We start from the raw sequence: 12,196 nt of genomic DNA, 5'->3' as shown, positions 1-12,196 counted from the left end.
GCATTGCTGTTTCTAGGTGGATGATCATACATTACAATGTGAAGAAGAAAAGGCACGGACTCAGAGAGGAGGAAGGAAGATGGCGGAGCAGGAGCGATCAGAGAAGTGTAGGCAGTAACGCTGTAGAGTACGAGTCACGGTACTAAGATTACGTAACTGTTTATATAAAAACGATGATCACGGAGCTGCAGAGCTGCAGAGCTACCGACGCGGACCAACACTGATGACCAACCAAGCGGCGAGAATCCCTCTAATTCGTGGCGTGTGCCACCACAAACCGCAATTTACGGGTCAGCTGACGGTTTGGGTCCGGATATAGTGAGCCTGACCCGGATCCCTCAGACGAGCGGTTGTACAGTTGATGTAAATAATAAATGTGTTATTACATGAAAATCTCTCTCAGTGTTGATTTTATTGTCTTCTAGAGACTGCAAGAGACTCTCCTCTCTAAACAGGACCTGGGCCTTTTGAATGCTTTTAATGATGATATTCATGGTGTTGGAGAATCAACTGCTGACCTGTCTCTGTGCGTAATGAGGGGGAGAATAGCAGGAGGTGTTGCTATCCTCTGGCATAAGAGACTGGACTCAGTGCTCAGTGCCATTCGGCTAGATGTAGACTGGGCTATTGCTGTGAAGTATGAGTCTGAGGGCAAGGAGTGCATGGTTCTTAATGTGTACATGCCGTACGAGTGTAAGGAGAACGAGGATGACTATCTAAACAAACTCGCTTTCATTCACTCTTTTGTGCAGGTTAATCCCTGTACTTCTATCTATGTGGTCGGCGACTGGAACGCTGACCTGTCAGATAAGAGCTCCATGTTTGCCAAACACATGGTACACTTCTGTGAGGATAGTGAGCTCATCATCTCCAGCCGAGTGCTTCTGCCAGCTGACAGTTTCACTTATATTAGTGAAGCCTGGCACACAACATCCTGGCTTGATCACTGTGTGACCACGGCTGATGCTCATGACAACATCCGCTCCAACGAGGTTAAGTATGACGCATCCCTGAGTACCACGTTCCTTATGTTTTTTATGTTGAGGCTGATAGTCTGCCAGAGCTGATCAGAGAGAACAAGGGCAGGGCTGGACATAAGGTCGAAGCTCTCTGATGATGATGTTTTGTGTTACTGTGGGAGAACTGATGCACTGCTGAACAAGGTATTCTTGCCATGTGATGCTGTTGTATGTTCTGATCCAAACTGTGAAGATAGAGTCCACTGCAGTAATCTTTGTGTCATGTATGATGCTATAGTAGATAGCTTATGTACGGCTGGCAGCACCTTAGCTAACTACAGGTCTCACGGTAAAACAGGCAAACCAGGCTGGCACAAACATGTAGCTCCTCACCTTGCTGCAGCCAGGGACGCTCACAGAGAGTGGGTTCAGGCAGGCAGGCCCAGGCAGGGGCCTGTTCTGGACCACAGAAAACTGACTCATGCCAGGTATAAATCGGCCATTCGTTATATCACCAGGCAGGAACGACTGATGAGGGCTGACTCTCTGGCTGAGAAGCTTCTCAGCTGTAATGTAACTGGGTTCTGGAAGGAGGTGAAGTCCTTGAATCGGGGAAGTGTGGCCCTGCCGTGTTCTGTTGAGGGAGTCACTGGATCGGATAATATAGCTGAGCTGTGGAGGCAGCACTACTCTGCTATCTTTAATTGTGTTGACAGTGTCCCCTTTCAGGTAGGGAGCATCCCTGACAGCGAGGTGGTGGGGGTCACAGCTACTGAGGTGCGTGAAGCAACAGATAAACTGGCAGATAACAAAGCTGATGGTCCAGATAGAATCACTGCAGAGCACCTAAAGTATGCTAGCCCGAGGGTCTCTGTCCTGCTTGCGTTATGTTTTACAGGCTTATTGTCGCATGGGCTGCTGCCTGACTCCATGTTGCATGTTACGCTGGTGCCAGTGATTAAGGATGAGACAGGCAAGGTGGGGAGCCTGGATAACTACCGGCCGATTGCTCTTGCTAAGGTCTTAGAAAAAATCTTATTGATTCGCTTAAGACCTTTTCTTAACACCACCGACAATCAATTTGGGTTTAAAACCAAGCATGGTAATGTGGGGGTAATGTGGTCTCTCCGCCTTTTACTGTGGGGAACGGTGTCCGCCAGGGTGGGCTTCTTTCGCCGGTGCTTTTTAACTTCTACATGCATGATCTCTCTGTGCAGCTCAACAGCTGTAATACTGGATGTGTGCTTGGTGACACCTTGATCAATCACTTTATGTATGCTGATGACCTGGCCATATTGTCACCGAGCAGTGCTGGCTTCCAGCAGCTCCTGGACATATGCACTGGCTATGGTATCAGGTTTGATGTAAAGTATAATGCCAAGAAGAGTGCCGTCATGGTCTGCAGAACCAGAGAGGATGAGGGTTTGGACTTCCCAAGATTTTATCTGTCAGGGCAAGTGCTGTCTGTCTGCAGCAGAACTAAATATCTGGGCCACATCATCAATGACCAGCTGGGAGATGATGATCACGTGATCAATGACCAGCTGGGAGATGATGATGACATCATCAATGACCAGCTGGGAGATGATAATGACATCATCAATGACCAGCTGGGAGATGATGATCACATGTATAGACAGCGGCGGATGCTGTATGCGCAGGCTAACATGCTGAAGAAGAAATTTAGTTTTTGCTCTGAAGCGGTCAAAGTCACCCTCTTCAGGGCCTTTTGTATGCTGCTCTATACTGCCCCCTTGTGGATCAAGTACAAACAGGCCAGCATGCAGAAGTTGAGGGTGGCATACAATGACTGCATGCGGATACTTCTCAGGAAGCCCAGATGGTCCAGCGCCGGTGAGATGTTCTGTGGTGTCGGGGTTAACGCCCTTAATGCTCAGCTGAGGCACCTGCATACAGGTTTATATGTCGGCTGCATGACTCAGGGAATGACATCATCAGAACACTGACTCAGCCAAGCCCAAGTGCTGTGAAGATTAACTCAGGTATTTGGTGTCATTGGTACCTGATGCTATTATAGGATTACTGTGTTTACTGTGTAAACGTTGTAAATGTTACGTGTGCTTTTAATTGGACCATTGTGTCTGCAATAAAGATTTGATTGATTGATTGATTAAACAACTGTTGAGATGTTCGATGTGTCACTGAAACAAAAACTATTAGAGTCAAAGTCATCGATCAGATAGAAAAGCGTCTGAACAAAGAGCTCCACAGCGTTGTAACCAGATAACAAGCAAATGTCAATCCTCCATTGTTGAAAACTTTATTTAAAAAAAAAAGGCCTCAAAGGACATTATTCCAAAGCTGGGAGTGATTCAACGTTTCTCCTAAATGTTACACGAGGCTGATCTGAGTGAAGCCACGTCCTCAGCTGGGACGGTTCAAGTCCAGAGGACGTCCTTCACGCTTTATCATTGAAATACCGGTACAAGCATTTTCATCCGAGCAGAGTTTTCCAACTGTCCAGTATTATCTGTGTCAACAGGATCGTTCGGCGCAGCCATTCAACTCCTTTGCATTTGTTCAGGTACAGAAACAGGAAGGGCCCTGCTGTGAACGCTGGCGGGTAAAAACGGATCATGGCTCTTTGGTCCAATCGGAATCAGTCTCACTGTTACGGCTCCTCGGCAGACAGAACACGGTTCCTGGCTGCTTCACTTCACAACCACGACTTCATCATTCATTGTGGCTGTAACCTTCGTTCTATTCCCGTTGGCTGCTGAGGAAACTGGAAATCTTGCTCTGTGTCATCAAAGTAGGTGATGAAGATGATGATGAAGATGAAGATGAAGATGGAGCTGGGGGGGAAAAACAAGAACAATTACTCTAAGTCTTGTTGCAATTATACTAAAGTTATATGATGGATTATTTATAGAATAAAATATGACGCTATGGTTGTATCGGTGGAAGCGGCAGCAGAAATGGATGTCATTACCACGGTGAGCCACCGGGGGCAGTGTAGGCACAACCGTCACTGCCCTCGTTTCGATGCCAGCCTTCCAAGCGTGTGAAAGTGTCAGCACTAATTCAGAATAAACGAGCAGAAGTAAGAATGACCTTTAGCCTGCTGACCTCCCCGGGCAGCAGGAGCGTCGTGGCCACAGTCAGCCAGACCTGCCAGAGCGTCCAGCGTGCGTTTGTACTGCGTCTTGTGGTGAGGACGAACGAACATGCCAAACCCTGAGGAAAAGACACGTGAAGACGCGTGAAGACGCGAGCCGGGCCGCCGCCCCATCCAACGAAAGCAACGCCAGCGTGAGCGCTCACTGAGGAGGAGGCCGAAGTCTTCGTCTCGCTCCGTGAACAGGCTCACCACCGTGGCCACCAGCGCGTCGTAGTCGTCCGTCTTCTTGTAGCCACAGACGGTCCGGAAGAGCCGAGCGGACTTCTCTGGGCCGAGGGCTTTCTTCACGTCGGCCAGAAACGCAGAATGGGCGTCGGTCTTTGACGCAGAACCTGGAGGAGGAGCATTTACGTTGGGCCCCGCCCCTCCGAGCAGGGGAGGGGTTCCGCTGCCGTGGTGAGGGAGGCTGCTCAACATGCGTGTGCCACAAAACACACGTTGTGTATTTCATGTACACGTATGTGTTAAGAGCAACGGGTTAGAGAAGTTCCCTCGTTGTCCGTTACCGGGTCGGGCTGGAGTCCAGGGCCCCAGCAGTCAGTGGGCGAGAGGCGGGGCTACACCCTAGGTGAGAGGCGGGGCTACACCCTGGACAAGCCGCCAGTTCATCGCAGGAATCATTCACACTCACACCTACGGGCAATTTAGTGGCAGCAGTTCACCAAATTTGCATGTTTTTAGTGGTGGAAAGAACCCGGGGAGAACCCAGAGAGAACCCACGCAGACCCGGAGAGATCCTGGAGAGAACCCACTCAGACCCGGAGAACCCACGCAGACCCGGGGAGAACCCGGAGAGAACCCACGCAGACCCGGAGAGAACCCACTCAGACCCGGGGAGAACCCGGAGAGAACCCACGCAGACCCGGAGAGAACCCGGAGAACCCACGCAGACCCGGGGAGAACCCGGAGAGAACCCACGCAGACCCAGAGAGAATCCGGAGAACCCACGCAGACCCGGAGAGAACCCACGCAGACCCAGAGAGAATCCGGAGAACCCACGCAGACCCGGGGAGAACCCGGAGAGAACCCACGCAGACCCGGAGAGAACCCGGAGAACCCACGCAGACCCGGAGAGAACCCAGAGAGAACCCACGCAGACCCGGAGAGATCCTGGAGAGAACCCACGCAGACCCGGAGAGAACCCACGCAGGCCCGGAGAGATCCTGGAGAGAACCCACGCAGACCCAGAGAGAACCCAGAGAGAACCCACGCAGACCCAGAGAGAACCCAGAGAGAACCCACGCAGACCCGGAGAAGAAATGACTGTTGTAATATCCTTACATTCCAGATCCAATACATTCTCAATAAGTTCTTTAAACAGTGCAAAAAAGCACATAGAAAAACTCAACTCCCTTTGGTCTCAGACAAAATACGCCAATTAATGAAAAAAAGGGACCATTTGCTCAAAATCTATCTAAAGAGTAAAAATAATACTGATATGTTGATTTTCAAAAGCCTAAGAAATCTGGTGTTGAAAGAGACACGTGGGGCCAAAGCAAGTTACTACATCAAAGTTCTGTCTGATACAAAGGGAAATGGAAAAAACATTTGGAAACAACTAAATAGTTTGATCAATCCTAATGCTGGCACAGATTTTAAATATGAACTGCTAATATCAGGAGAAACTATATCTGAACCTACACAGGTGGCCACAATATTCAACAACTTCTTCATTTCCTCTGTTGAGGAATTGGCATCTCAGTTTACTCCAACCAAAACACATTCAGACAACATAGCAGCAGTTAAACCAGCTGGAAATGACCCTGATCTGCTTCAGATGACAGAGGTGGATGCGGACACTGTCCTCAAGACCATAACCCACCTAAACAACTCCTCTGCTATGGATGTGTACACACTAGATCAGGGGTGGGCAAACTTTTTGACTCGCGGGACACAATAGGTTCTAAAATTTGACAGATGGGCCGGACCAAGAACAGATGGATGGAGTATTTGTGTGAGCTAATATAAATGACACATGAAAGCTATTGCATGACAGGATTTGGCCTTTTACAGGTAGCATTACAGGGAAAAGGTCAAATGAATAAGGTTTAATTATGATACAATTTTATTTAATGATATAATTTGGACAAGTTTGGCGGGCCGGATTAAAAAGACCAACGGGCCGCATATGGCCCCCGGGCCTGGGTTTGCCCATGCCTGCACTAGATGTTGCTTTCCTTAAGAAGCACAGCCACGTCCTAGTAGGTCCTCTCACTCACATCATCAACACCTCGATTAAAACTGGTCAATTCCCGAGCGCATGGAAGAAAGCACTTGTTAGGCCTATTTTTAAATCAGGGAACACTCAGGAAGTAGCCAACTACAGACCAATCAGTCTCCTGCCTGTCATGTCCAAAGTCTTGGAAAAAAATATCAAAGAACAATTAATAGACCACCTGGAAAGCAAAAATCTATTACACCCTCTTCAATTAGGTTTCAGGAAAAAACATTCAACAGAGACAGCAGCTTCAGGTCAAAGAATCCCTCAACCGAGCAAGTATAGTTGGTGCAGTGTTCCCTGATTTAAAAAAGGCCTTCGATACGGTGAACCACAACCTGCTCATATGGAGACTCACATCTTTTCACTTCTCTGAACGTGCAGCCTCCTGGTTTCACTCATATTTGCAAAACCGTGAACAGTGTGCCGTCATAAAAAATTGTAAATCCTCATTTCATAAAATCAGAACTGGAATTCCCCAAGGTACAATTCTCGGTCCCATTCTCTTTAGTCTTTATATAAATAATCTCCCAGAAGTCTGTCCAGAAGTCAAGTTACAGATGTATGCTGATGACACTGTTGTCCACATTTCTGGTAAAGACTGTACTGCAATAAATGAAAAGTTGACACATAGTTTAAATAAGATCTCCACATGGCTAAAAGAATCCTGCTTAACTCTAAATACAAAGAAAACCAAATGCATCTATTTCTCCATTAAAAAAGCCAGTTACCCCCTTGCAGATCCAAATAAATGACGAGTTAATTGAACAGGTATCAGAGGTGGAATATCTAGGAATAATTTTAGACTCGCACTTAAATTTTAAAAGCCACATTAAAAGGTTACGTAAATCCATCCGATCCAACAACAATTGCTTTAAATTAATCAGACAATGCTCGACTCCCGGCTGTGCAATGATGTTTTTAAACTCTATAATCCTCTCTCGTCTGTCTTATGGAGCCACTGTTTGGTCACAAACGAGTCAGACCACGCTCAGGCCAATAGAGAGCCTTTACCACAGGGCCCTGAAGGTGTTTGACCAAAAGCCCATTAGATTTCACCATTGTCATATTTTATCGAAACACAAGTTTTTATCCTTCTTAAATTTTATTAATTTAAGTGTTCTTAAACAGTTTTTTAAATGTGTGAATGGCTTTGCACCAGAACCACTGAGCAGGTTTGTCAGCAGCCTGCAGAGCTCTGGCAGGTCCACCCGGGCAGCCTCAGGTGGGGACTGTAAGGTGCCCCCCCGAAAAACATCTTTCGCACAATCCGCTCTCTCTGTGAAAGGTGCTAGTCTGTGGAATCTGCTCCCTGTCCGCCTAAAATCTATGACACAATTGGTCTCCTTCAAAAAAGCAACGGAATCTTGGATGTGCAAGCAGCAGCACTGTTCCCATGTTTAACAGGCAGCAGCACTGTTCCCATGTTTAACAGGCAGCAGCACTGTTCCCATGTTTAACAGGCAGCAGCACTGTTCCCATGTTTAACAAGCAGCAGCACTGTTCCCATGTTTAACAAGCAGCAGCACTGTTCCCATGTTTAACAGGCAGCAGCACTGTTCCCATGTTTAACAAGCAGCAGCACTGTTCCCATGTTTAACAAGCAGCAGCACTGTTCCCATGTTTAAAAAGCAGCAGCACTGTTCCCATGTTTAACAGGCAGCAGCACTGTTCCCATATTTAACAAGCAGCAGCACTGTTCCCATGTTTAACAAGCAGCAGCACTGTTCCCATGTTTAACAAGCAGCAGCACTGTTCCCATGTTTAACAGGCAGCAGCACTGTTCCCATGTTTAAAAAGCAGCAGCACTGTTCCCATGTTTAACAAGCAGCAGCACTGTTCCCATGTTTAACAGGCAGCAGCACTGTTCCCATGTTTAACAGGCAGCAGCACTGTTCCCATGTTTAACAGGCAGCAGCACTGTTCCCATGTTTAAAAAGCAGCAGCACTGTTCCCATGTTTAACAAGCAGCAGCACTGTTCCCATGTTTAACAGGCAGCAGCACTGTTCCCATGTTTAACAGGCAGCAGCACTGTTCCCATGTTTAACAGGCAGCAGCACTGTTCCCATGTTTAACAGGCAGCAGCACTGTTCCCATGTTTAAAAAGCAGCAGCACTGTTCCCATGTTTAACAGGCAGCAGCACTGTTCCCATGTTTAACAGGCAGCAGCACTGTTCCCATGTTTAACAGGCAGCAGCACTGTTCCCATGTTTAACAAGCAGCAGCACTGTACCCATGTTTAACAAGCAGCAGCACTGTTCCCATGTTTAACAAGCAGCAGCACTGTTCCCATGTTTAACAGGCAGCAGCACTGTTCCCATGTTTAACAAGCAGCAGCACTGTTCCCATGTTTAACAAGCAGCAGCACTGTTCCCATGTTTAACAGGCAGCAGCACTGTTCCCATGTTTAACAGGCAGCAGCACTGTTCCCATGTTTAACAAGCAGCAGCACTGTTCCCATGTTTAACAGGCAGCAGCACTGTTCCCATGTTTAAAAAGCAGCAGCACTGTTCCCATGTTTAACAAGCAGCAGCACTGTTCCCATGTTTAACAAGCAGCAGCACTGTTCCCATGTTTATAAAGCAGCAGCACTGTTCCCATGTTTAACAAGCAGCAGCACTGTTCCCATGTTTAACAAGCAGCAGCACTGTTCCCATGTTTAACAAGCAGCAGCACTGTTCCCATGTTTAACAGGCAGCAGCACTGTTCCCATGTTTAACAAGCAGCAGCACTGTTCCCATGTTTAACAGGCAGCAGCACTGTTCCCATGTTTAACAAGCAGCAGCACTGTTCCCATGTTTAACAAGCAGCAGCACTGTTCCCATGTTTAACAAGCAGCAGCACTGTTCCCATGTTTAACAAGCAGCAGCACTGTTCCCATGTTTAACAGGCAGCAGCACTGTTCCCATGTTTAAAAAGCAGCAGCACTGTTCCCATGTTTAACAAGCAGCAGCACTGTACCCATGTTTAAATGTCCCTACAGTGTGCTTGTCTGTTGTACCCTGTTAAGTTTTATCTCTAACATTTCTTTTTTGTTTTGATTTCTGTCTTGTTTTACTCTTAATTTTGTTAGTTCTGTGATAAGAACATGCATAGACGGCTTTTTTAAAATGTTCCTTCCTTTCCATGTTTTTATGAATGTCTGTGTTGAAAGCCCATCTATGGACAAGTGCTGCGAATTAGCTTCAGCTATAAGCGCTATAATGCAAACATCGGATACCTACGTTACATGTGTCTATGTTTTGTATTCGTCCATATTCAAATAAACCAGAAATAAATAAACCCACGCAGCCCGGCAGAGAACCCACGCAGACCCGGAGAGAACCCGGAGAGAACCCACGCAGACCCAGAGAGAATCCGGAGAGAACCCACGCAGACCCGGAGAGAATCTGGAGAGAACCCACGCAGACCTGGGGAGAACCCAGAGAGAATCCGGAGAACCCACGCAGACCCAGAGAGAATCCGGAGAACCCACGCAGACCCGGAGAGAACCCACGCAGACCCGGAGAGAACCCACGCAGACCCAGAGAGAACCCACGCAGACCCAGAGAGAATCCGGAGAACCCACGCAGACCCGGAGAGAACCCGGAGAACCCATGCAGACCCGGAAAGAACCCACGCAGACCCAGGGAGAACCCACACAAACTCCTGACAGAAACGTCACAATTTGAATTTGAACCTGTGATGCAACAGCGCTAACCACTGCGCCACCCATGTAGAATTCCCCTCAGGATTAATAAAGTACCCATCTCTCTATCTACCTAAACAAAAGGAGTTCTGACTGTTAAATATGCGGTAGTCGTAGTAAAAGTATTACTAACAAGTGGTTAAAGGAGTACACAGACTGGGTGATGAGTATTTAGGCTCATCTTCAAGCACGGGACGTCTCACCGGTCTGACGTCCTCTCAGCCCGTCCTGGCTGAGGTGGCGTCCTCCTCCGTTGAGCTGACTGCTGCTAGATGCCCCACGGGGGGGCTTTAAAGCCTCAGCTGCCCCTTTGTCTGTGGCAACAGAAAAAACAAGTCGAGAGACGTTCCGACGACAAAAGCAATAAATGATCTGCAAAGAGCTCCTGATTCGATGGGGGGGGGGGGGGTCGACCCCGATGACGTCAGCACTCGGAGCACAGACCTCCCCCAAGCTGCTCGCTCCCCTCCTAACTGGATCTACACCGTCCACACGGTGATCTGGATCAGCACCAGAAGGTTCTACATTGTTCTTGGTATCTTTTTAACCGATTCTTGAATCCATAAATGGGTTTAATGTTAAACTGTAATATTTGTTCCTGTTCAATACCGCTCTGCAGTGGAAGCGCTTTGCTCTCATCTTTAGCCAATGAGGGAGCAGGATTGTATCCACAGCCCTGACCAGTCAGCCGCCGGCACGCCTCATCAAACGTCTTCCTGTGATGTGCACGAACAAACTGGTAGATACCTGGAACGCACGCACGCACACACACACACGCACACGCACGCACGCACGCACGCACGCACGCACACACACGCACGCACGCACGCACACACACGCACGCACGCACACACACACACACACACACACACACACACACACACGCACGCACACGTACACACACACACACACACTCACTGTGAGGCCCAGCAAACAGAAACGCATTCCTCCGTGTCTCCGCGTGGGGAATGTCCCCGGGGACGACTCACCCCTCAGCAGGCTGTGTGTGTGGACATCTTGACTCAAGACCGCGACCTCAGACAGCAAGGCGTCCACGCTGTCGGCCTTCTTGTACTTCTGCAGAGCCTGAACGACGAGGTCAAAGTTCACCTGGCTCAGTGACTTCTTCATTTCTTGCAGGAAAGCCTTGGCCCGGCCGCCTCGACCTTCCTCAGGCGCTTCCTCCGGCCTGCTCATCTTCAGCGGGGACCGGTGGAAAGGAGTAAATAGATAAATGGGACGCACCCCCATTTACGGGAGGAGGACGCTCAACAACGCTCCAGCAAGATTGTGGGGGGGGGGGGGGGGGTACAGTTTAGACGTCTGACTGATCACTCAGAAATCAACATACATGATAGCTCACAGAACCTTTGGGCAGAATGTCTGCTTTTGTCTCCGGACGCTTGCTGGAGCCTCGTTCAGCCCCTCTTTGACTATGCTAGCACCTCCTGGTACTCCAACATCAAAGTGTCCCTGAAAACCAGGCTCCAAACCTCCCAAAACAAACTGATTCGGCTACTCCTCAATCTGGGGCCCATGACCCACCTTCTTCCTGGACATTTTGCTAGCCTAAAATGGCTCAGGGTAGAAGACAGGGTTAAACAACTCAAAATGGGATTGGCATTTAAAATAGTCAATGCAGCTCTGCCCTCAGTCCCCTCAATCCCTGCATACCTGACGGAACACCTCCACAGATTTAGTGACACCCACAGCCACAACACTAGAGGGAGCTCAAACAACAACCTGATTACCCCCTCCTATAGGACTAACATGGGTAAATCATCTTTTTATAATACTGCCCCCTAAGGGTGGAACGGTTTGACTCCTGCCCTCAAAACATGCACCTCTTTGGCCTCCTTCAAAACGGCCCTAAAAATACACCTTTCAGGGGGCAGAAACGGAGATAGTCATCACGACTCTCTCCGGATCAATAACCCCCCCCCTTTTTTTGTCCACCTACGTTGCACATATTATGTGTCTTTTTAATGTACAGTATTGTTATTTTGCATCAAGTTAGTATTTTAATATTAGTTTTATTTGTATTTGTATTGTTAAATGTCGATGATTTATGTACGAAGGACTTTCAACGGAAACAAGACCGCAAGGGCTTTTTAGAAATGCTCCTCTTAGACAGGATGTTTGACCGTACTTGTACTGTAATACATGCTACTGTTTGATTGTACTTGTA

The 12,196-nt window shown here is 48.1% G+C and overlaps 1 protein-coding gene across 1 annotated transcript in view; it reads right to left on the bottom strand.

The window, feature by feature from the left end:
- Positions 1–3,262: 3,262 nt before the first annotated feature.
- The window catches only part of rtel1 (regulator of telomere elongation helicase 1), a 19,480-nt gene continuing 10,546 nt past the window's right edge, over positions 3,263–12,196 (bottom strand). The window contains exons 28-34 of the mRNA XM_068749680.1: positions 11,554–11,556; positions 10,998–11,205; positions 10,618–10,755; positions 10,212–10,322; positions 4,245–4,433; positions 4,035–4,157; positions 3,263–3,775 (exon numbers count right to left, since the gene is read on the bottom strand). Of these exons, the coding sequence (XP_068605781.1) occupies positions 3,681–3,775; positions 4,035–4,157; positions 4,245–4,433; positions 10,212–10,322; positions 10,618–10,755; positions 10,998–11,205; positions 11,554–11,556 (867 nt within the window). The 3' untranslated portion in view covers positions 3,263–3,680. The remainder of the gene's footprint in view (positions 3,776–4,034; positions 4,158–4,244; positions 4,434–10,211; positions 10,323–10,617; positions 10,756–10,997; positions 11,206–11,553; positions 11,557–12,196) is intronic.

This window comes from Brachionichthys hirsutus, chromosome 2 (genome assembly GCF_040956055.1).
Source record: "Brachionichthys hirsutus isolate HB-005 chromosome 2, CSIRO-AGI_Bhir_v1, whole genome shotgun sequence".
NCBI classification, from domain to species: domain Eukaryota; kingdom Metazoa; phylum Chordata; class Actinopteri; order Lophiiformes; family Brachionichthyidae; genus Brachionichthys; species Brachionichthys hirsutus.
Note: the sequence above shows the minus strand (reverse complement) of the source record. Positions and strands in the feature narration are given on the sequence as shown.